The sequence below is a fragment of the Osmia lignaria genome, chromosome 3, assembly GCF_051020975.1.
Source record: "Osmia lignaria lignaria isolate PbOS001 chromosome 3, iyOsmLign1, whole genome shotgun sequence".
NCBI lineage: Eukaryota > Metazoa > Arthropoda > Insecta > Hymenoptera > Megachilidae > Osmia > Osmia lignaria.
Genome location: NC_135034.1, coordinates 4,240,662 through 4,265,851, shown reverse-complemented (window position 1 = coordinate 4,265,851; position 25,190 = coordinate 4,240,662). Strand labels below are relative to the sequence as shown.

The window sequence follows — 25,190 nt, the reverse complement described above, 5'->3', positions numbered from 1 at the left end:
CCCACATCGTTTTGTGGGCCGCACAAGGCGTGGTTACAGTTTCTCGAAGAGGAGGAGAAGAAAGCGAGGAAACTGCGCGAACAACAAGAAGCGCAAAAGAAGATCGATACAAAATCTATAAGTAGTAAGAAACCTACAATTAGCAAAAAATGTGATAACAAAAGTACTTACACCTGCTTGTGCTGAAAAATTAGATGAATTAACCACACAGTGCATGATAATATACCTATAATCGAATATTATCAGTGAATATAAAATTCATAAATATTTTTGTTAAAAAGCTTAAATCACTTTAGCATCGTCCTTTCTATGTACTTTAATTAATGTACCGTCACTGTCGAAATACATTATTTACACGTTTTAATGTAAAGCATGATCTTCATTAATAATAATTCTGCTTAGCTTTATAGCTAAAGATTATAGATTTGAAACTAAAAATCGTAGAAATGATCGAGGATAAGCAGGAAGTGTCTCAAGAAAGACGCGCAAAATGAGAGGGTCGATTCGAGGAAAAACAAAAGTAACTGGACATTTACGAGCGAATAAACATTCATCATAGGATTTCGACTAATTTGTATGAGACGTACGTCCAATCATTTGCGGGCTATTTACGTTCTGTGATTCTAGCCACGTTGGTAGCTCGTTACTAAAAGAAACAAATGAAGCGAACGTGTGTACCGGAAGCCATGCTACATAGCCGCTTCTCCGCTAAGAATACTGCTTTATTTCCGGCACCGGGAAAATGGGATACGAAAATACCTTGCATCTCTGGCTGGAAGTTGAACTAGAAATTCAATTTAAATTCTTCCTCAACCTAACCATCAGAAGAAGATGGTGTAAACCGCAGACAAAAATTCTTTCAAAGAACAGTACGATACATAAATTTAATTCGCTATATGAGGGAAGAAAATGATTAAAATTACCAAAATTTGATAAAATTCAAAAATTCTAAATACAATTTTGTGTGATTAGGAAAATTGATAAAATTATTCTTCTGTAAAATATTATTTGCTAAAGTTACAGAAGTTATAACTTTGCTGTAATTTAATCTAATGATTCTAACAGCTCTGTAAACTAATCAGTCTTCGATAGTTGAAGAACGCACGTGCGGTGGAGCCGGAACGACTCGTGCCAGCCAGGAAATAACGGAGCGCGATCCGTGCCCGCGAGCGTACGACTTCCGTTGCCTGCGGCCCTACCCATTTGCATCCAACATTTGCATCGCAACGACGACGATACCTGAATAAAAACGGGAAGCACTTTGTTCCCTCCGAAGCTCCTCTTCGACACTGTGTTTCAGAAAGGAAAATCAACAGAAACGAAGCAGTTCGAGTACGAAAGTGTCTTGCGAGAGAATTTCTTCTAAAAAAACTTGTTTGTTACAGTGACGAGGGGCTTTAAATGTATTTAAGGTGCATTTGAAATGTGGCAACCGGAGGAATATAAATATCTCTGCATTTAAATAAAAAATGATACGAATGGGAGAAAAATGAATTGAACTAATTTCTTGAGGATTTTCTGATTATTTATATCATTAATTTTCTATGTAAATATGTTAGGTTTTTGGAGTGAAATTGATTAATTTAAATTTTCTAAGCTGTTCCCTAGCCAAATATAAGAAACGAGCCTTATATAAATTTTATTAGATTTTTCGAGCGAAACTGATTAATTTGAATTTTCCAAGCTTTCCCATTTTCCATAGTCAAAAATAAGAAACGAGCCCTATGTAAATTTTGTTGATTTTTGAAAGAAAATTAACTAATTTAAATTTTCCAAGCTTTCCCATCTTCCATGGCCAAAAATAAGAAAAGAGTCCTTTACTATCGTCATTAAAAATATCATCCTGCATCGAAAGGTATCATTATTCTGCGACAAAGGATGCAACTTAAATTGCATCCACCTCACGACACCGAGGGGTTACACCATGAACTTTACGGATATCTCGTGTCTGGTTCGACAGAAGAATTAGATCTTCCGCCTTCCATCCACTTTATCCTCTTCTTCGATCCCACGACCAACATTCTTCCTCCATTCTATCCTCTCTCATCCACCAATGTGTTCCTCCCACGTGCCTTCCTCGTCGCTCCTAGATTCTCTATCACTTGGAATGTTCCTGGAGCTAGCTTGTCCTCTCGCATGTGCCAGCCCTTTTGTCTCCTTCCCTCTCGAATTCTTCCCGTCTACACCGACCTTTATTTCATCCTTTAGCCGTCTCTCTTTGTCCGTTCGGTTCCTTCGTTTTAAATTCGTTCCCTAGGACCGGCTTGTTTGTACGGTCTAGGCACGAACCCATGAACGCAGATAGGATCTCGTTTTTCCACGAGACGGGAAAATCCTTGGTTCGGATCCAAGGTGGATATTTTAGGCACACATAGGGAATATTGGATCGTCGGCAGAAGTCTGTCTCCGATCCTTCCTGACGAATTTCGGAAGCTTCCTACTGCCTTTGAATACCGCCTCGCGTACGGCAAACATTTATTTTCGTCGATGGTACCTTAGGTGTCTTAATGGTAACTGAAACCCTCATGAGATATTTCGGAATAGCCGAATAAAAGTTATTCAAATTATCCAATGTAATTTAACAAGTACAACCTCTACTTTCTATGAATTCTACTGAACTGTAACAGCAGTTCCTCATAAATTCCATTCAACAGCGGAGTAAAAAATTTTGATAAATACACCATTCAAGCGTGAACAAGTTGGTTCAGCTTTGAACAAGACACGTTTACTGAAAGATGGTTGGCCAACGTGTGGTGAACAGACGTGGGAAAGAAGTGAGATTTGAAAGGGAGAGACGTGGCAATAGAGCAGCCTTCTGTAACTAACTTGGAAACACACGATTCCCTAAATTACAGAATTTTCAAGGGACCTTTCAAATTTCAGTAAATTAATGCCATCATTAAAAATACTATTCATCTTCCATGATAATTTGAATGCTCTGCTCTTTTTTTTTTTTTTTATTTACATAGTCACTTGACATAACGAATCCAATTCATGGAAATTGATTTTCCTTTCGCGCGTATCCTTAGAATTATCCTTAGATAGTATCATTTTCTAGGAAAAGGAGGAGGAGGTATGTTTCACAGGTAAAACAGCGTATAAGATAGAAGAGGTTAAATGGACCGCGAGTGAAAATTGATTTGCTTGCGTAAGAAGAAAAGGCCGAGGTGAAGAATACGGTATCACCTTGCACGGTCAACGATCCGACGAATGGAACGCCTTATACGATCGACCGTGATCTTCTCCTCCACCTTGTAGGGGGTGTATGGCCATTAATGGCTGTTCATACGTTGCCTTACTCGTTCATAGGCGTAAAATTAGCTACGTACCTCTTTACTACATTGTTCCTTAATCCTTTCGACCTGACACTGTTACTCTGTATCCTCGCATAATTTTTCGAATCATACTTTTTGATAATCTTCATTGATACATCAGTAATTAATTAACAAGGAACTGAAATACTAATCGTAATACCACGAAGAGATTATTTACATTTTTTTCTAAAGTATTGCAATAATTTAATAATGGATTTGTATGATTTTATGCAATGCATACGGTGTTAATTTATTAATTAATTACTGAATTGAAAAATTGAAATTAATTTTACGCCATTGGAATTACACGTATCGCACAACATGTGCTGGACTTCACCAATTGCTTTTTATACCCGGTTGTACGTGTTTCGTGATACAAATGATAAGATCCAGATACTTATTTGGAAACAGTCACGGAAGGGAACGACTTGTTTTACAAAATTTTATGCAGTGTATGTACTCTGCAATCATATCAATATGATATAGAGAATGATATGTAAGTTTCTATTTCGAGCATACACAGGAAGTTAATAAATTAGATAAGAATTTTAATTAAATTTAAATATTCAAAAATTTTTAATTTTCAATTTTCGATCTCTACTGGATAATGAAGTTTCAGATTAGAATGTATAAGTGGCGCCACGTGTAGGAAGGTTCTACTTTATCTACACAGAGTACTAGTTACCAACTAAAGATAACTATCGGTAAGGTGACTTCCTGTAATGAATATCATAGTTATCATTTAAGCTCTTAACAATAGGAATTTTTTAAATCTTGATAATTATTTATTACAATTTTTTAACTATTCAAGAATTCCAAGAAATACCTACAGTAATAATTAATAAGATAAAATTACTGTACTTGACGCTAATACTCTGACACTATTTTTACAAAGTATAATTAACACTTTAATAACCCGCCTTATTAATTTGTGACTTCGATGCTCAAATTTTTATTTCATTATTTTTTACTGCTTTAATATCACGTGTTAATTACAAATCCATTTAACTTGAACAAAAGACTCATCCCATTTTATTCAACTTTGCCATTAAACATATCCTTTTAAAGCAGTGTATTGTTCTCTAGACAGCTGAATTACTTTGCGCATTAAATGTTTCTTTCAACAATAACCACTTTCCAGCTGAACAGTTAACGTCGAATCGAATCGTCCCACGAACTTCCGTTCGTCCGATTCTTCAACGAAGAAACTTTAACAGTGTCGTGTAAACATTTGTAATTTAATCAGTGGACGAGAAGCAAGCCAGTTAAAACGAGGAAATAAAAAGAAGCGCGACAAATTTCCCTGTGAAAATCCATGGCTACACGGTGTGGCCGGGGAAAAAATCTAATTTTACGTCACCGTGAATAATTAAAGTTTTACAACGAGCCACCGGGGAACGAGATGAAAGTAAAAACGTGTCCTCGCGTTCTATATAAATTTGAACAAATTTTTTTATTTTCACATCAACGATTTTGTGGCCCCACTTACGCCAGGAGTGTAAAAATAAATCGTTCGAAATGAACCTTCCAATTAGATCATCTCGTGAATTTTAATTTTCAAAATTAAGGTACTTAGATCGTTTTTGTTAAAACCATAAATAAATCGTGCGATGATCTAATAATTCCTTCCTCCGTTTTAAAGAAAAAAAAAATTATTATATAAACTACAAAAAAGTAGAAGAAACGAGAGAAGACCGGAGACAGTGCATACATCAGTTTCGCCTCGGTAATTAAGGTAACTGTGCAGGTAATTAGTTAATTCCGTAGTTAGGCTCACGCCTACGGCATTCCAGTGTACGTAACCTTGCAGTGAATTTTTTTTTTACCCAAGGCGACGATCACGTAACAATGCCTATTAATAAGAGGATCCTCGCGTCGAATTGCAAATTGGGTGATTGTATCGTTAGTATTTTGCATACGACTTAACAGTACATTTCATGTACACACTCCTTTTGCTAATTAAATTGTCAACAATACGAATCCTAATTTCTTTCGCCGAGTGAGTACAGCGAATGAGCCTGCCAAATGATTAATTACGACTGGAAAGTTAAGGGGTGCGAAGCTCGCGTCGCAACTCTATCAATCGCGAACAAAGAGCAATTTCTTCCGAGCCAGTTTGTATACCCTATTGTGCACGCTAAATTACCGTCACCTTGCTCAACAAGCAGCATTGTTCTTCGCCTGAATTGTCCTGCTTCTATCTACGCGTAGGTTTCCATCATGGAGGCTGCTTTTCGAGGCACGGTGACGAAACACAACAACCTCGAACCGCGGAAACACGCGCCGCTTTTCACTGCCGATCTTCCCGGTCTCGTGGATTATTACGTGCGAGGAAATGCGCGAGATCGAAAGATCGATAATAATAACAGCTGGCTGACAACGCGTATAAAGCCAGGGTCACGCGAACCCTGGCTCCTGGTCAATGAACCTTTGAACTTTCCACATATGTTTCGCCGTAATTTGGATTTCAATTTTCAATAACTCACAAATTAACTGTGCTTGTGATTAATTTGAAGAACGATAGAGGATACTAATGATTTCCTTTTTTAACGAGGATTATGAAGAAACAAACTTGTCCCTCTTCGATGCAAGAATCATGACATAAAAGTATCACAGAATACCATTTACGACGTATTAATTTAAAGTTTAAAGTTCTAAGAAAATGACTATATCAATGATTCGTTGTGGTCCTTCAGCGAAACAAACGATAACTCATCCAATTCACAGCTTAGTATTAGAATACTATTTCATTAATATTAAGAATATGGAGCTTTAAATTGATATAGAATAAGTACTATTTTCTGATACTTTTATACCATGAAATCGTGTCAGACTTCCTATGCTATACAGCAACCTAATATTTGCTAAGGAAGTTTCGCAACACAGCTGTTTGTACAGCGGTAACTGTGTACCCACTGGTCGACAATTAGAGGTATGGTTCATTAATTATTAATTAAATCTCATACGCATGGATGAGCACAAATTCTAGACTCACCTCGATTCCGTCGAGATTCATGCCGGCTACTTTTACAGTAAGATTTTCCTTTGGACTCACCTGAAAGAGAAAAAATTCGATTCAAAGTGACTAATTTAACAATTATAAATTTTATCGATCGCTCTTGTCTTTTCTTTATTGAAAAGTCGCGATAATGAATGATTACAGGATACCGAGGTCGCGGTTAAATTATAATCAGACATAAGATAAAGAAAAAGTAAGTCGGTTGACAAGTCCAGAAACCGTAGACAGTTAGTCGGTTCAGTTACATAGTCCCGTTCGGTGGTGGGCGCGTTCCTTAGCGGGGACAGCTTTTTCACGGCGCGACGCGCGGCATTAATGGACATCCCGAGCGTATCCGAGATGCACGCTCCAATTCTTGGGACGTTTCGCGACGCGGCGAGCGCACAGGGCACGCTTCGCCGCCGGCGAACACGAGGACGCTCGACGTCGCGTCGACACTTTTGTCTAACTGTACTTGACGTGCAAGCAGCCACGAATTAATTGCGGCCTGATTAAGTGCGTCGCCCGAGAGATCCGTTCCGGTGATGTCTTTGCGCTGAGACGGCGGCTTTCCAGCCGTCTATTGCCGTCCTATTAGAACTAGTATCAAGAAAATTTTTCAACTATTTTAACATTCCAATTCGTTACGAGTGTGGATAAAAGAAAGGCCCAAATTTCCTGAGTTTGCAATTTTTTACGAAAGAAAATTCTAAGTAAACAAATTAATTTCTTTCGTTGTTTTTCCCGAAGAGATTAATGATAATGAACTGCGTTCATGTTTTTCGATCATAACTCATTAATACCTCTGACTTAAGGAAACTTTCGATTATTAGGTATGATTGATTAGACGTCCAATTAAATTCCTAGTCCGGTGATAAAAGAAATTGTACACGTGAAAGCAGCTTTCGCGAACACTCGGGAAGACTCTTTTATCAGTTGGCCCGCAGGGCAAAATTCCAATTAACGGTCTCGAATCAACGATCCGGCCATTTCGGTGAAAATTTAATTAACCTCTTGCACGTTAAAATTGAGAGAGAGAGAGAGAGAGAGAGAGAGAGATAAAAAAAAATTGAAGCTTCAAACGTTTGGTAAAATGTACGGTTCGAGCGTGATGAGTTTGGTCGTTCACGAGTAACAGGCGTCAGCTGCAAATCATCTCGGTGAAATTGACATAAATAATATGAAATTGCACGATTTAAAATATGTAATGAGAACTCGCCAGGCGTTTGATTTTAATGTTATTCACCTTTGCAGAAAATTTAAACTCCATTTAAAATTTAAACTACTTTTATAATATTGATATTGCAAAAATTAGAATTTTTAAAATTCTTTTTTATATTATATCGTTATTTTCTCTAAGGAAGTCTGTTTTGATCGCGAGTGTACCTTTAACATTCCAAGGCGAATGAACAAATTTCCGAGCCAGTGAAATATATCTGAAGAGAAACGTATCGCGAGAGAATTATTCGTGCAATCTTCGATGGAATTTTTCAACTACAATGTACGACGGGTTCGTCTCGTCTTTTCGCTCCGATTTGACCGAGGCGATCGTGTTATTATTGAGCGATTGCGCGTACGTGCCTTGCATAGGATATCTGGTACAACAGGAAGCGAAGCACGTGCCTCGAATCGCTCGTGAAAGCCGGAGATTCGCCTCGAAATGTCAAGGAACTGCATCAGCCAACTGATGGACGCCAGTGAAAATCGGCGCACGCTCGCTTTCGCGTCTTCTTTTTACCGCGTGATCATCGAAAACCGGGCTAACTCACCTAACATTTTTTTCATTTCGCATAGAATTGTTTATTAACATTAGTTTTGCTTCTATTCTATCAATAATGTATCAGAAAATTAATTACCGCAAGTTGTTATATCAATAGATACTAATGAGCTACAGATTAGTAAGTCAATCATTAGTAAATTACTTAGTGTAAGTTACTGGCATCATTATAACAGCAAATTATTGATTATGTCATTAACAATAATTTATTCTCCCCATTAACTATAATATCTATAATATTACAGTATTATATTAAGAGTAAATTATCGCTAATAACTAATTTACTGGTATAATTAGCAACTTGATAATAACACAATAGATTACAGTAATTAATTACCACAGATTTCATCCATTTTCAGCTGTAAAAGTCAACTAAACTATTTTATACCCTATCTCAACTATTTCCAAAGCGTTATTTCTTCCTCGAACGATTGAAAATTTTCTCAGGGAAACAAATAAATAAATAGAATTAAAAGGGGTAGCGAGTGATCGATCCAATTAACGCGATTACAGTGTGAAACACAGCGGAGCCGATAAAAAGTCGGAGCAGTAATTCAACGAAAGGTATTTACAATGCTTTAATTCCCCTCGAGAATGAAAATGAATTTCTATGGCTTTCTACAATCCTCTATTTTATCTTCTTCATCCTCCTAAGGAAAAACACACCGATCCTCCGCATTAACGGAGAAACACGGAGAAAAAGAAGAAAGGGTCTCTTGATACAGCTTAATTGCCAAGCGACAGCTATTAAATGGGCTGTATAATCAGCGGAGAAAAAGTATGCTCGAAAAACATGGAGACATGCGATGAATCGATAAAATTGCTCTGACTTTCTTGATGACTCCATTGCCTGATGTCACCATGTTCTTCGCGCTGACAAAGCATTTCTCGTCTGTTCTTTTGGTTTCTTTTTTTTTCTTTTTGGAATTCGAAAAAGAATTCGAGAGACGTTTCTGGGCTGAATACGAGATAAGATATTTTTCTAAATACGTTTAGGTTGCATACACGACGCGTTTACCTACAATGTTTAGCAGTTAGTTTCGTATTTAACAACCCCGGGGCTCTTGTAGCGCGTTAGAAGTTCAAATTTAAATCCCTGTTGCACGACTTTTTTTTCCATTATCAATTCACGCCAAGTCGCGTTCTCCAACGCTCGCGAATCGCTTTTGCACGCTCGTAAACAATATTACGAGAACGCTCGCGATTTTCATAAAACCCGCAATAAACGTCATCGTTCCGGCTTCGAAATTGCGTACACCGAACATCATTTTCTGGTGTATTGGAAACCGTTCGGAACGGAACTTACGAATATTCGCAGCTGCAAGAATTACGCGGAAAAATCGGATTTTCCAGAAATTAATTAACGAAAATTAAAATAAAATTCGATGCTGGGATATTGTACAGCGGCGAACAGAAATATTGGCACTGGTCAGATTAAATCAATAATTAATTTTCAATGAAAACCGTGCCTACTGTTTCAACTAAATAAATAATTGCAACTAATTATGTTTAAAACAACTAGTTCGATATGAATGAAAAATAAAAAAAAAAGTTCGAACCAGATACAACGATAATAGAAAGAAAAAAAAAAACAACGTACGCTTGTAACAATTTCCAATATCCTGTGGCACGTATCGGATTCTCATGTTGCTGACGCACTCTAATTACAGGTTATCCAGCAACCCGTGCAAGCGGATCGTCCTTCAGTAATTATTAGATCATCCACGAATAAATCTGTCGGATCGAAGAAGCCTCAAATCCGCTATTCCAGATGCCGTTGCGTCGACGCTTTTTCCACGTTTAATCGTGAAAACGATGAAGTCACCCACCTCATTGTTTTACATAGGTATCGAAGGAAACATCCTCGTCAGATGTTTTATTTATAATCCTTGAGCAATCTTGCAGATATTCCGTTTGCATCGAACAATTGTTGCTTCTTTTATATAACATTTCCTTTCAGCTATCCTTGGAATAACGATAAGATGAGTGGTTTTCGATTTTGAGATACTTGAAATATTACTGCTAGCAAATAAATTTCCATTTATCTTGTAAATTTAATTAGTTTTCCATTTTGAGCCAACAGGTATTGGTTAACATAACTTTCTAATGAGGATACTGCTTGCAATCTGACAAGTTACTTGTCAATTTTATTATTAGATACTCGTACAAATTTCTAGTTATCTCGTAAAACGATTGGTCTTCGATTTTAAATCGATACTGATGAAGACACCTTTCTAATGAGGATACCACTTTGATAAATTAGTTGTCAACCTTATTAGGTAACCTTAACAAATTTCTATTTATTTTATAAAATGACTGATTTCTGATAAAGACATTTTTTTCCTCGAAATTCATTCTATGGTCCCAATAATGATGCCATTAATTATCAATATAATTAACAGAGTTCATCAATTTTTGAATAAACACTAAACCAACCACGAATTTCACTATTAATAGAGACACTATTTCTGTCAATATTTTTCGACGAATCAAACACTGATGGCAACAGATTCCATCGAGCTCCAGTGAACTAGCAAAATTGAAACCCTCTGTTCTAATACAAAGCTCGATTCACACCCAAGTATCATATGTGTCCCGTGGGGCCAAGAATAGCTTGGTCAATTTCATCGACGATGATCGCAGGACTGGCAAATATAGTCGTTAAAAGTTCAACACTCGTTAACACTGACTTCGTTCACTCGCTAATTAACCATGAATCAACCTGTCCCACGATAGTCCCTTAAAACTATAACCATCGAGTTGAACGAACTCATTCGATTATCCACTCGACGACGTATTGATCACGCTTCAACATCTTGGGACAGTAGGAGAGGATCATTTCAACTGAAATATATCGAGTTCGATAAGAAGAATTGATTATAAAATGTCAGAAATTACACGAGAGAAGCTGTGGCGATGGAAGAGGTATAGGAGATAAGAGATGAAGTCGTGAACGTAACAGCGTCCACTTCTCGACGATTATTATTCAGTTGGAAGATAAATAATGACGTTCTGGACACGGGATCGATTCACAAAAGGTCTTCAAGCTTGTTAGATAGCGAACACGATACAGTCGGCAACGAACTGACGCGAGCGGAGGCCGAGTATGAAAGTAAATATTAACGCGACCTCCCTCGGTTACGCTTGCGGTCCGCGCCGTACAGCTCGTAAACACAAATCGCGTGCTTGCGAAGAATGTACAGAGTGATATAAACAGACCGACAGATTTTCAGTCTATCCAGTTTTCTATTATAGACGTTTGTTAACCCTTTGACTGCTATGGACGCCACATATGCGTCCGATGAAAGCTATCGGTGCAAACTATCTGCGACCATAAATTATTTCTTGTATATACTAATCATAATTAAATAATAGTTATCAACGCATATTACTAATTACACACCATACATTGTCACATTATAATGATACATATAACAAAACACTGAAAAAGAAAAACAAATGAAAAAATAAACTGAGAAATGAAATGGAATAAAAAGAAAAATAACAATTCGTACGTACAAAACGTCCAAGCCTAGAATCCTCAGCAATCAAAGGGTTAAACACCAATTTGAATATTTAGCTTTCTTTAACCCTCCGATTGCTATCAACCCTTACGAGTACCATATCCTTCCTTATAAATAGAAAAATTATTTAATTTTAAAATCACACTCTTTTCGATCAGAAAATAAAACAGCAGGAAGATCATTTTTACTTTCATATTGCAGCAGGCATTTCAAAACACGACAGAGTTAATCGTTTCCTGCTGAATTTCTGGATATCTTCGCGTCAACGGGTTCGGCAAAGTGGCAAACACAAAGTGTATTTTGGGAGCTCGAAACCTTTCAGGCTCGTCGTCTTTTCGACGATTTGTGGTCGTCGGACGTTCCGGTTCAACGATGTCGTAAATTCGGCTGAATTATTTCAACGCAATAAATATCGTCGCTTCTCTACGTTTCTTTCGGGCCGAGGTTGCTAGCAAAAGGAGCTTTTTAAGGGTTGCTTTATCTACCACAGAGGAGACGTCTGAAAATTTATTTCACTCGATGCTGAGTGTGCTCTATTAAAAAGTAATATACACTGTTGTTCATGAATTAATACATTTTTATATCAGATTATACTTGTTTGTCTCTAATCATTTATTAAATAATAGTTTAACCCTTGAACCGCGGAGTCTGGGCTATGATATACAAAATTAAATTAAAATTATGGCTAACAGATCAAATTAATTGAACAAATTTCTCGCGAATAAATAATCTGTTAAATAACCCTGTTGGAAGGGTGGCAGTCTTTGAATTTTGTTTTAGATTCTCAGTGCATGAACCGTTCGTTCATGCGCCATAAAAAGTAAATGGACCGTGGAAAATTAATCGCCTATGTTATTTATAAGCGCGAGGGAATCTGCTTACCGAAAGTGTTGTGCCATTTTTCATTTAAAATTATGAGCTCATCGGTGAATTCACTTAAACCGGGTTAATTACCCAAAAATTCTAGCAATAGTTTAATCAACATTTTCGAGAATATCGTGTTGGGTGAAATACTTTGTAGTTTCACGTGGTTGAAGCCAGAAAACGCATCTGTGGCAATCGTATCAACTTGTTCTCGTTTTTCCCACGAGAGGTTTTCTTTTATGGGAAAGTAGAGGCGCAGTTTTAACGAGCGTAGGCCTATAGCATTGCATACGTGCTCACCTACGTTCCTTGTAAATCTTGCGTGTCGTTATCCTACGCACCGAGCTCCGAATTGAATTACCACCAACAAGGTAACTAGCCGAGAGTCACAGAATTTTCTCTACTTTCACCCCTACCTCGTTCATTAAAAAAAAATTACATCTAACTATATTAAAATAACTAATTATTTCCAATAATTTCTATTAAAATTTGCAGTGAAAAAATTCGGATTAAAAGTTAAAATTAGGCTTAAAATAGTTTTTCCAACTTTAACTTTGACAGGTTGTTTCCGTCCCTTAATATCAATAATTACCGATACTTAACGATCTAAATAAAATTATTTATTATAACCCACATAATTATATGGATCATTGCGAAAGGGTTAAAGGATCTACCTGATTCGAGGTCATCATGGTCAGCTCCCCGAAGACAGGAGTGAAAACTCCGCGACAATCGTCGACCTCCGGGCGAGGCGCCCTCCGTCGAGACGTTGTGCATCCTCTCGGTCGATCTTTTCACAAACTGCAACCACCCTTAACGAGGCTCCTTTCTTTACGCCCTTTTATTTCTCCCCGTCAAATAGGACCGAGGTGGAGCGAGTGGCGCGGCATTTTCTCGCGACCTGGCCACGCGATGCCAACGAGTACCGGGTTAATTATAAGGTTAATTAACGGGTAACTACGAGTGAAGGTTAGGCACAGGTGCGTGGGCGTGGGTGTAATTCGCGGACAACCTTCTGCTCGCTCCTTCTCGCTCTAGTTCACACCTGGAAAGTAAATCAAAGCTGTCCAGCGATGATGTTCAAAGGGCACGGTGCGTTCTCCAATATGGCGACACGAAAGCCGAATACTCAACGATGATTAAACCGACGATTAAATTAATTTTCTAACCATATTCCTCGTATTTATTCTCTATTATTCAATAATAAAGCGATTGTATTGCGAAATTCATATTTTTATCAATTTTGTGTTATTTTAATTTTAGAAACTTTGTGTTGTATACTGACTTTACAATGTGCGTTATAAAACCATTACAAACTTGGAATTCTACCACGGTCGACAAAAGCCAAAATTTTTCATTACAAACGTGAAATAATTACCTCGGTTTGTTCTCTGACAATCTAAAATCAAATTCAACTCCATCATGAAACTTTCGAGCAGAAAAAAAGTCAACTACCAAAGCAAATTCAATTTGCTTCTCAATTCTAGAGTTTTCTAAAAATATTTCCTACCAAGAAAAAATCATTTTGATGAATAATTCTGAACTTAAACATTTATTTATTTATTTTAAAAATGAATGAAATAATTTAAAAAATGAAATGAATTTTAATTACACAGAGAGAAAAGGAAATAAAAATGTAAAAATTCCGGTGAAACCAGAAGCTGAATCTCTTCATGTTCAATCTTGTAAACACAATACAAACAACACGATTATATAATCTCGATGTCTGTTGGTCGAATTAGACCAAGCCATTAATAAACGATCCATCACTGGTTGTTACGTAACCCTTTCTCATTGTGCACACACTTACACTCGTTCATTCACTCCATTTCAGCATTATATATTCGAGCACGTTTTCGTCGGACATCAATCAACGCTGAAGAACGCTTCTACATTTTCATTAGCGATTATTATCGTACCCCACACTTTATACCGTTTACGGTAAATCGAAAGTGTAATATAACGAAAAAAAAGTGTGTTCCCTTATGGGGGCCAGGTTACACGCAGTAATGGACATTAGGAGAAGATTCGACGTGGATCAAATGAGAAATAAATCTCTCAGACTGGTTTTTCGAACACCTTCGTTCCTGATACGAGTTATGATAATACGTTGAAAGGTTATTCGCGTGTTTCTGACAAATAAGAGAAATGACAAAATGAAATTGTGCCGTGATGTCTAAATAATTATTGTTCAATTTGAATAAGCTTTTTTAAATGAAGAATTTTCAAGTCAGATTTTATGGCCGAAGGTTGCGTTACATAATTTTCAACATTTTTGACGTCGAAATGAACGCATTCGTTTCCACCGGGAGAAATATTAATACTTCTAGAATGTATTCGCACGTTTCACCGCTGTTAAAACATCAAACGATATTATTAGAAGTGATGTTTCACAGATTGCCGGTTCTACACGGAAATAACCTAAGTTATTGCCATTCTGAATCGATAGAGTATCAATGGTGACCTGATTCTCTAGCAAGACATAACAATCTTAGTCAAATTACATTTTTATTAAAATAAATATTACCTAATCAGTGTCTAGTTATTCGTTTGACTTTGTCCCAATTTCTTATCAATTCTGACTTCGTACGACAATAAATGTTTACTTTATTTTATAAAAGTCGACTCAGCAACTGCGGTTAAGAATAAATAATTTAAAACGATTTTACACAAATGCTCTGTCTAAACAAGAAATTATTCTTCCGTTCATGGAAATCGCAATCATGCGTTGTACAGCAATTATGTTGCAAGTGTTAATCGACCAAGCGTGCATTGGGCGCAAACACGATTTATTAAACATATAATTTATTCCTGTGTTGTTCGCTGGCGTGTGGGCTCACTTATGCACAGGCAGCCGTAGGTGTGCGTGGGCGTGGTGCACTTTTTGAAACAGGTCGGCTTGGTTGGATCGTAATTAAAGACCGAAAGGGAGAAGGATAAGTTTCGATTTCAACTCTCCAGGCATCGTTCCGAATAGTAAAATAATCAGCTCAAACTCTTGAAATATCGAGCGTACTTAATTTTTAGATTAGGGTTACTTCTCCCCTCCATTGTCATTCTTCTGGAAATGAAGGAAAAGCGCTGAAGTCGAGGAAAGGGGGGCCAGAAATCCTGGAACTTCGGAACCCAGGGAAGAAACCAACGGAGAAGAGTGAGAATCAAGAACATCGTCATTTTCCCCGAGGAAGCCTGATTTCATCGCGAGTGTACCTTGTTAATAAATTCTAATTACTATGACCACAATTATAACGAGCCAAGTACCAAGTAAGTTATAACTTCCAACTAGAAATCATTAACATCCTCAAGGACTAACACCCCTCAAGGATGCTGCATAAATCGATCGTAAAGTAATTACTCAAGCAAACAAGTTTTACTCTCTTTTATCGGTTCATCGACAAGGCTGACAAGCTTCCCGACGACGATACATTTCGTGGCCTGCCCGAGCATGGTAGGCTCTGCTTTTAATAAATTCGACCGTGAAGCGTGAAAGATCCCGATTACGAACGAGTCCGATAAAACGCGACGGAAATGATATTCGTTTGAACCACCTGTTGCTCGTAAACTTCGCTTTCCATGAACCGAACGAGCCGCGCAGCGGGAAGGCGCGAGAAACACGGATTTCAGCTTGCCGAGAATCGCCGTTCGTTAATTTCCCCGGCGATAATTAACGATCCGAATAATTCACAACGAATGAAATATTAATTAGGCCCCTCGAAATGTCACTTTACAGAAAACGAAAAGCAGGAAGAGAAATATTTGTTTACTGCCTTTGGATTATTTCAAGTTTTACGAATATCGTGGTGTAAGAAAAATTTGAAAGGTTGTTAAATTAATATTCAAAATATAATAAATTTGAAAAATTCAGGAACTAAAATATGTAAACTAGTGTATTACAATTTTTCGGTATAATTAGATTTAATTATGAGAGGTGAAGTTTCTGCTACAAGTAATTGTTAATTAGCAAAAATTTAAATATATATTACAGTATCAAAGGAGGTACTGAAAGGTATTGAAAGGAATTATTATCGTGTTGTTTAAGTCACTTCCTTCGCTTCTTTCTATTATACTTTCACACAATTTGAACACAACGTTGCGAATTCCAGTAATGAATAGATATATTTTCAAGAACTACTCGTGGAATCCAAGAAAACGAAACTTTAATTACTTCCGTAGTTTCAGACGAGTACAACGTGCGAACATACTCTCGTAACAAAACGCTACGAATTGAATAAACGAATTGCATAACAGTATTCGACAATAATGAATTACAAAATTTGACAGATTTTCTCATAAACTCCGATTCAACTGTTAAGGACCAATGTTGCGTTAATGCAACATTTCATTTACAACTTCTTTTTCATTTAACTTTCATACATTTAAGTATCTATAACAGTATGATAAATTATTTCTTTTTAATCATAGAAATTTTTGTTATAATTAGATATTAAAATGAAATTTTTTCAAATCCTTTTTAGTACCTGATTACCTACTTGTTAATTAATAGATACATTTCAAACAGAAAACGAACAATAACTTTGGAAATCGTATGGTATTTTCCCGTTTCAGTCGAAACATTAGCAGAGAAAGAACAGAGACAAAGGGAACGAACGGGTACGATAAATTTCGTGGAACTAATTAACGCTGCGAGGCGTTCGTTAGCGGCGGCAATTTAGAGCGGATCGACGCGTGCTAATTGCTATAATCGCGACTATGGTCCTGATGATCGTCGTTTCTTCGAGATCTTACAGGAAAAATGCAGAGAAAAGTGTTTTCACGCTGAGAAATGAAACGTTTCGATCACTTTTTTTATTTGAAAATATTTCCTTCCATTTCAATTCTAATGATTTAATGTAAAAAAACATTAAAGAGATATGCTACATATCAAAATAAAATATAAAATAATTAAAGGTGATAAGAGTGGCAAAAAGTTAACAAATAAGTAATTATTAAACATAAAAAATATGCTATTAATATTTAAGTTTAATATATAACTTCTAACCTGCCAATTAACTGAAAGAAACTTTTTAAACAAAGTTTCAAATTCTTTAAAAATCTTCACCGAATGGAAGCTGTCATTTTTGGAAAATTCTTCTATGAAGTAAAACTTAATGCCGGCTTAAATCTGTGGCAAAGCTCGTGGCCGGTTGAGTTTCGAGTTCAAAGGCCGGATTTGAGATTCTGCCGGGGATTAAAGGCTACCTCGCAGCGGACGATTATTCGCGCCGACGTTTCGTACAAGATATAGAGTCGCTTAAAATAGAGGAGGATCCAAGACTAACCAAAATGGCTTTTAGAGATGAACCGAAGCTTGCCTCCGTCGAATGATTAATGCGTTCCACGTGAAACTTACGCTTTCTGGTAAAAGATTGATAACCAGTTCGGAAAAGCCCATACATTCGCTTATCGAGTAGTTGCTTTGCACTTATGATTAATAAAAATTAATTAATTTCCTGTCGATTATTCGAAAGAGACGAGAGCACGGTTTGTCAAGCAAGTAACTGCAGGAAGTAAGGGAGCAACCTTTACACGAAAAATCTGCTCTCCACGATGCGATGAAAGCGGTATCTATTTCGTCGACACGAGCGGAAGGATACCCCTTTTGTTAGGCGTTATCCACACCGGACGTTGCGTCGCTGCTACCTGCCTGAAAGCCGTTTCCTGTGTTGCTCGATATTCCCTCTTCCTTTGCTTTCTTTCATCTTCTCGTTCAGTTTTAACCGGTACACGTACATACAAAAGGACGAGAAAATCATCTGTCTCGAATTCGCGAGAGAAAGTTCTACTTTTCTTCTCAGGAAATTCATCGTCGATGAGGACTAAATTCGCGAATTCTGCTTTTCCGAAGAACATATGAAAAAAAGAAAAGGAACAACAGAGCAACTTCTCTGTTACACCGACTTTCCAGGTAACAGAGTTCAGAACTGTCGGTTACAAACGACTGTAACGCTCTCAGCGAAAGAAGAAGAGGAAGAAGATGATGATGAAGAAGAAAGGATGGGACGAGAATACGACTGGACTCCACCACGTAATTCATACTACAATTTGTGCGTGGTCGCGAGTCAGAAAAACGCTTAATGCCCGGTTTTATGATCCGGATACGTTCAGTCTTAAAGAGAACTTGAGAAAGCGCTCAGACGATTTCATTTTCTTAGAGAAATGGAAAATTTGAATTATCCATCGACTAACTGTGAACCCACAATTACAAAGTGAAATTGAGATCAAAATTGCTTCCGAGAGAGGAATACCCTTCAATTTTTAATTCAGCCCTCGCAAAATTGCTTGGAAATTTTCTACACGATCAGGAAAGTTTTGATAAAAAATTTCTTCTACCGATAAGGTTTGATAATTTAAAACTTTGCCCACCTTGAATATTTCCATTGTTTATAATAAATATTACTTTGTATCTGTAATTACTCTATCGCGTGATTTCTGTCACATTTCAATTTCAGATACTTCATCGAGCCAGTGTCACAGAGAAATTTCGACTTTATTGCATTCTGTCGACACGAGTAACTTCATTATGCATTTTTCAAAGCGAATTTTCAGTCGCGAGTTAGCTTTAGACAGCGAACGCTTAACTTCGTCATCGCCTTTAAATTTCGTCCAAACGACTCGCTATTGAACTAGCTTTATCTCGTGCTGAAAATTGCATGAAAAGCTTAGCTGATAAAAATTTTCCATCCCTTTAACCCTTTCGTTACTTGGCCTACAGACATCCAAGTAATTTTTAGCAATTTAAAATTTTAACTTCAGCAATTCGTGTCTTTTATTCAAATTACAACAGCAATTCTACTCGAACGAGAAATCTTCAATAGCAATTCCAATGCAATACATTTTCTTTTATTGCTCCAAAAACGCCCCGAACGACGCGACGGCTGCATTTATAGTTTATCACCGCGGATCGAAGCGAACCGTGAGCATAGTTTGTAAGAAAGTTTTCGGGAATTCTCGACATGGCGAAGGAAGCTCGGCTGACGGCGGAATAACAAATTAGCAAGGATATTTGGCTAGGCAGTAACGATCCGTGGAAACACGTTTATGTCGATGGAAATTTAAAATCCAGTCACCGGGTAGAGGCGATGGTTTAAGCTGCTTAAATCGAGAGCTTTCGCGAAACACGAGAGCTTTATACCCGACCGGCCGTCTTTCGCGTTGCATTTTCGCACGCTCGAACAAGGGAAGTTCGCGATGCAAATCCGCAAATGTATTCTCTTGTATTTTAATATCTCTCAACAATCGTACGCGTTAATTCGACCTCCTGATTTCGGAGGCTCGATGTTAATAAAACGTTTTCATGTTAGAGCTTTCAGTGTTGCTGCACCAAAGTACTGCGAAATTAATTATTTTCAATTGACGAATTAGTAGATTAACACTAAACGTACCGAGATTTAGTATATACGAATTTGTACCGCAACCGGTCAAAGGACCTGTTGTGATAAATGACGCTAGGTTACACGTGTTTATCGAATTTAACAAATAAAAATATAAATGAATGATGTAAGATTAATTGTATATACCTATTTACTAGAAAAAGTACCTATTTCTAATCAAAAGTTTACAACCGGTCATTTGACCGGTCATGGTACGCTTAGTGTTAAATATCGGAGGTAGGAATGATTCTAGTAAAATTTATTTCGAATAAATTCCTGTACATTCTGTGAATAATTAAGGTTTTCAAACGTTGGAAAAAAAGACTGTATTTAGTTCTTCCTGCGTTTTAGTTGCCTTGCAATGACTCTAATTGTCATTGCATAACGTTGTCCTAGCTTCATTGTTATCGGTAGCCTTATCGGAGGCCTCAATAAGGAGCGGCTTAAAGGCCGCAACGCCTTATGAGATAAAAAAAAAGAATACTATTCAATGGTGTTTCGTTGCTATCACGCGATCCAGTTTCAACAAATTCTGCATAATTTTCTTGAACAATCAGCTTTCATGAAACTTAAAAATGAAGCGTACGATCGTTTCTCTCAGGCAACATTTTGCCAAGCAATTTCCGATAATTACCATCGTGATTAATCATATGCGCCAAAGGAAATATTTCAGACCTTCGGCTGGCTGAGAAAATCATCGTTGATTGACGTGCTAATAGCTTAACCATTCGTGTAATTGTTGTTCTACTCAGTTTCGAACGTGTTCTGTTAAATTGTAGGGCAAGGTAATTGTTTCGAATCATTTCAAGTACAGTGTGTTAAAGAAAAAGAGATCTAAGATTTTCTTTTAATTAAAAAAATTTTCAACACTATTCAATTATTATATTTCTAAAAGTCATCAAAGCTTGTTTCTCAAAGTTTACAAAATTTTCAGGACTCTCAACCCTATCAAATTAAATTTATTAAAATTTTTACCACTTGGTAAATTTCTGAAATTTCTTTCGAGTTTCACCTCGAATCAAGACCGGAACGATTGGTAACGAAATATTGATTGAATTGCTTGAAAATTACCAAGAGACTATCGAATTCCCATGACTATCGGCACTCGTGTTTCTCCAGAGAATACCTGGAGGGTGCAATTCCCGGTGCCCGCGATCGTGATACGCGTTAACAGGCCACAACATTGTGCCAGGACGACTAACGACTCGCGAGTAATTGGTCAGTCGCTCGAAACGGCTACGATAATGCGAGAACAAGTTTAATGGGGTAAGTGGCTCGCAACCCATGGATAAAGCCATTAACAATTAAACGAGTAACCCGTGTCTTTCGACGACGTCTGTGAAACTGATCCTTTCCTACCATTCTTCGCATTACATCGGCTTTTTCATCAATTTTCACGAAGAAATTATTCGGGTGTCCGGAATCAAGTTTATAAAATTAATTGTAATAATTGTTACGATCCGACAACAGAATGAAATGAAAATTAGATTTCTTCTTAATTTTGCTGTTAACAATTTTTAAATTGTATCCACCTTAATTAAGGTGTACAAAAACAGTCCTAATTAGAATATCTAGAGTTAGATAACACACAGTTGAACCGAGGCATCGTATAGTGTTATCTAATATTCTATCAAGTATAATTTTCAATCAATTACCTAACCGCGTTCGATCAGTCTGTACCAATTGCCATTGTGAAACAGAACGTTACGTCCGTATTTTCTTTCTTTTATTTACTATTTCTGTTATGTAACGCGTGAGCAGAAAACAAAGAATGACCTAAAAATAAACGAGACTAATCCTTCCATTTACTACTTGGAATTACTTCAATGCAATCTTCAGGATATTCAGAATCTCCCCTCTTCTTTCGTTTTTTCATCGTTTAAAAGTCCTTCATCAGAGGTAATCTGTTTTCACTGTGAGAAAAGGGAAACGAGGAAAGTCACAGGACGCATCGTAAGTACTGCAAATGAACCGCTCAGTCGAGACTCGTAACAATTAATGTCCCTCGAGAAATTTTAATCGAGCTTTCTTTCATTTAACTTTATGCACGGATGCGTTCAACGTGCACGAAGGAAGAAAGTTTCACGACGATAAAAAAACTTCTCCAAATGAGATTTTTCAATGATCACTGCCATTAAAAAAATGGTACACTTCTTGAATATTGAATATAAAAAAAGAAATCAATTAATCAATTAATCCATTCCGATGCACTTATCACACTTAATACACCAATCATTTCCACTAATTAACAATCTCTCTGTTAGTAATGAAAATCAAATCATTCACACAGGACAACGTAATCTTTGAAAGTCAAGCAGAAATAATCACTGCACAGAATGTTTGGATTAAATACGATGATTAAATAACGAGTTAACAGATCTCGATGTTAATTAAATCACATCCAGCTATCTATTACCAACCCGACGATATTGATCTAAACTGGCTGTCGTTAAATTTTAGTTGCAACATAAAAGCAGGCATCACGAAAGCCAACAATTCTCTTGTAAATTAATTCATTAACGATGCAAAAGTTAACTACGCGTTTCTCTTATATGTATATGAATATTTTAAAACAATCACACGTTTAAAATAACATTCACAACAAAATGCAATCCAACTTCGTTTCAAAACTTGAAACATCCTCCAGGATCAATCACAATTTCCAAAATCAACCCCAAAATTCACTCAGATCATTAAGATGAAATCAGAAAAAAATCTTTGAGAAATATATCTTTCAGTTAATAAACGAATAAACGAATCTTTTACAAAAAAATGATATATTAAATATGAGTATGATTGTTATGATAAAATAATTTCTATAAAAGATTCTTTGATAACGTGAGAATTAATTTAGTTGAAAGTGAGAAATTATCGAAAAAAAAAAGAAAAGAAAAAAAATTCGCGAAGCATCCTGGTTGGTTGTTGGAATTTCACCGCGGGTAATCGGCGCCGTGTCGCTCGGAGAACGCTCGCAATTAGAAAATGCAAAATTTACCTCGGTCGAAGAGGGCAGCCTTGTGCCAAGGAGCCGTTTCGAAGCCAGGGATCCTTGCCGGCGGCGTTTCACGTCACCGGATACTATTTTGCGTTTCCCCGAAGGTGTACAGCCGCTTTGGAGCATGCTGCGAGGATCGTGTACGCAAAGTTTCATTTTAATGTCGATTACCAACCGAAGGACGGCTCTTAGAATCAGAGCGGTGACAAAAGGGTTCGTGCAAGCTCCTCGAACGGAAACGTACCGGTTCTGCGCTCGATAAGACCGGAAGTGCTCGAAATATTTCATATCAATGAAACAAAATTGTTTTATTTTCTTACGATCGAAATTTCGGTCCATTTATAATAATGTTAAATTAACGGCAAGGTTCTAGGAATTCAATTAAATTATATTGTAGATAAAGTTTTAACGATAGTTCCACCTAAAATACCTCGCTTGAAATTTTCTACACGAAAATTCTTTCAAGGATCAAGCCAAGAACATCCATTTCACTCTACTGGTATAACAAGTGAGAATCGAAAATTTAGCTCCGAATAGCGTGACCCGATCGGATCGAGAGGATAGAAACTCGCAAAAGCAGAGAAGAGATCCAACATCCGACCACCATCCATCTCTGCTTCGACCTTTCACAACGAAGCAAACACTAGATATATACGTTCTCGAGGAACGAGTTCACAAATCCTGTAAACTCGACGAGTAATCGCTTTCCTGTCTCGCTATCATTTCATCCAACAATTTTTAACCGGAGAATGATTGAGAAAATTCAGCCCGAAGTCGGTCTACCAAACATGGTAGATCGTTACGATGAATGATCTCAGGCTAAATTAGATTTTCTTCATTCTTGGACAGTGAATCAATTATTAAATTTCATATTCAGTTATTAAATTTGTTGTATCGGTCACTAGTAACCACAATTACACTCGACCTGTTAATTACATACTTGTTAAAGCTAAAATCAATAAACTATGTCGTTGGATATTAATGAGAGGAACGATTCGTGACTGAAATTCCCCAAGTCGAAAGTTTTACACCTGCCGGCCATGAAACAGCCTGCTCGGAAAAGGTGTGGGCTCTGCGGAGGGTTTAGAAAAGGAAAAAAAAGAAAGAAAGGTGCAGTTCTGAATACCAGGTGCAAGGGTACGAACGTAACTGCTCGTTGGTTTTTACTTATCGGACACTCGGTGGGTGTCTGCGATCTCGAGGAGCCCTGGCATAAGGGGTCTATTTTGGTACGCGCTACGAGACAGACGAAAATGAAAGTCGACGGCCGTGCGGGGGTGGTTACCGTGATTCAGGAGATCTCAGTGGAAAATTCAACCGATTTCATTGTCATTCTACTGTGAATGGATTTGCGATACATTCAGTGTCACATAAGAAACAATAAATGAATTAAAAATATTACAAATTAATTTTTCACTATCATGCTTTAATTTGCTATTCCGAACTCTATTTTCATTTTCTAATTAAATTGGTAATGTAGCTCATTGAATTTTTTAATAAATTAAAGCCTTGATACATGAAACACTCTGAAGTAAATAAATTCTTCCTACCCATTTCTTTTTTTTTCTTATTTATTTTGAAAAAGTATAGCCTTATTTCAGCAGTCATTTGGTAACAGAGATTTTAATGAGCTTCATCAATGAATTTATAACTATTTGTAAATTTATTTTTCAAGATATTACCTGAAATCTCTGAATAGAATAAGCAGAATAGATTCAATGGTATCGAAACATATAAATAGAAAATACTTTCACGAACTTATCTTACATCCTGATGAACGTCTCGTAATCAGATTCTCCGTGTAATTAATCATACCGTTCGATGAGACACCGGTAACCCGACTCTCAAAACGAAGCAACGATACCGTGCAATGCGAAACGGAGCTGTCTATTTCTGAACTGGATGGCACAACGCAAAACTATTCGAATTGAAACAAAACAACAACAGAAATTCAAATTAGAACCCGAAGAAGATCAAACGAGACCATAGCAAAGCTGCTGCGAATTCTTAATTAAATCGGACATCAGTTTCTGCTAACATATGCCCCGTTTAATCTGGAGAATTAAGAAAGACTGATTTAAATTATCGTGTACAATTAGAATCCATTGCATAATTTAAGGGAAAGAATTTGTTTAATCCCTTTTATAATTGAACGTGTTAAACCAACACATAATTCAACAAGCTGAACTCTAATGGTAAGATGAATAAAAGTAACACAAAATTAAACTTACGATGCATCAATTTAAAGCCTAAGGTTTGACAAAAATTACTATATAAATGCTTTACCAATATTTTGAATACAAATGAAATAATTGAACATTGAACATTCACTGATGGATAAATTGATT

At 36.9% G+C, this 25,190-nt stretch overlaps 1 protein-coding gene across 17 annotated transcripts in view; it reads right to left on the bottom strand.

Moving 5' to 3' along the window:
• The window catches only part of raskol (Ras GTPase-activating protein raskol), a 214,866-nt gene that overhangs the window by 64,725 nt on the left and 124,951 nt on the right, over positions 1-25,190 (bottom strand). For 7 of the 17 annotated variants that reach the window (XM_034326050.2, XM_034326054.2, XM_034326044.2 and 4 more), the window contains one exon: positions 6,310-6,369. The exons of 5 other annotated variants lie outside the window; for them this stretch is intronic. In XM_034326050.2, coding sequence (XP_034181941.1) covers positions 6,310-6,369 — 60 coding nt within the window. Of the gene's footprint in view, positions 1-6,309; positions 6,370-9,689; positions 11,176-13,151; positions 13,523-22,842; positions 22,970-24,609; positions 24,671-25,190 lie in introns of those variants that run through there. 5 more of the 17 variants (XM_034326060.2, XM_034326064.2, XM_034326063.2 and 2 more) reach the window with 5 other exon arrangements.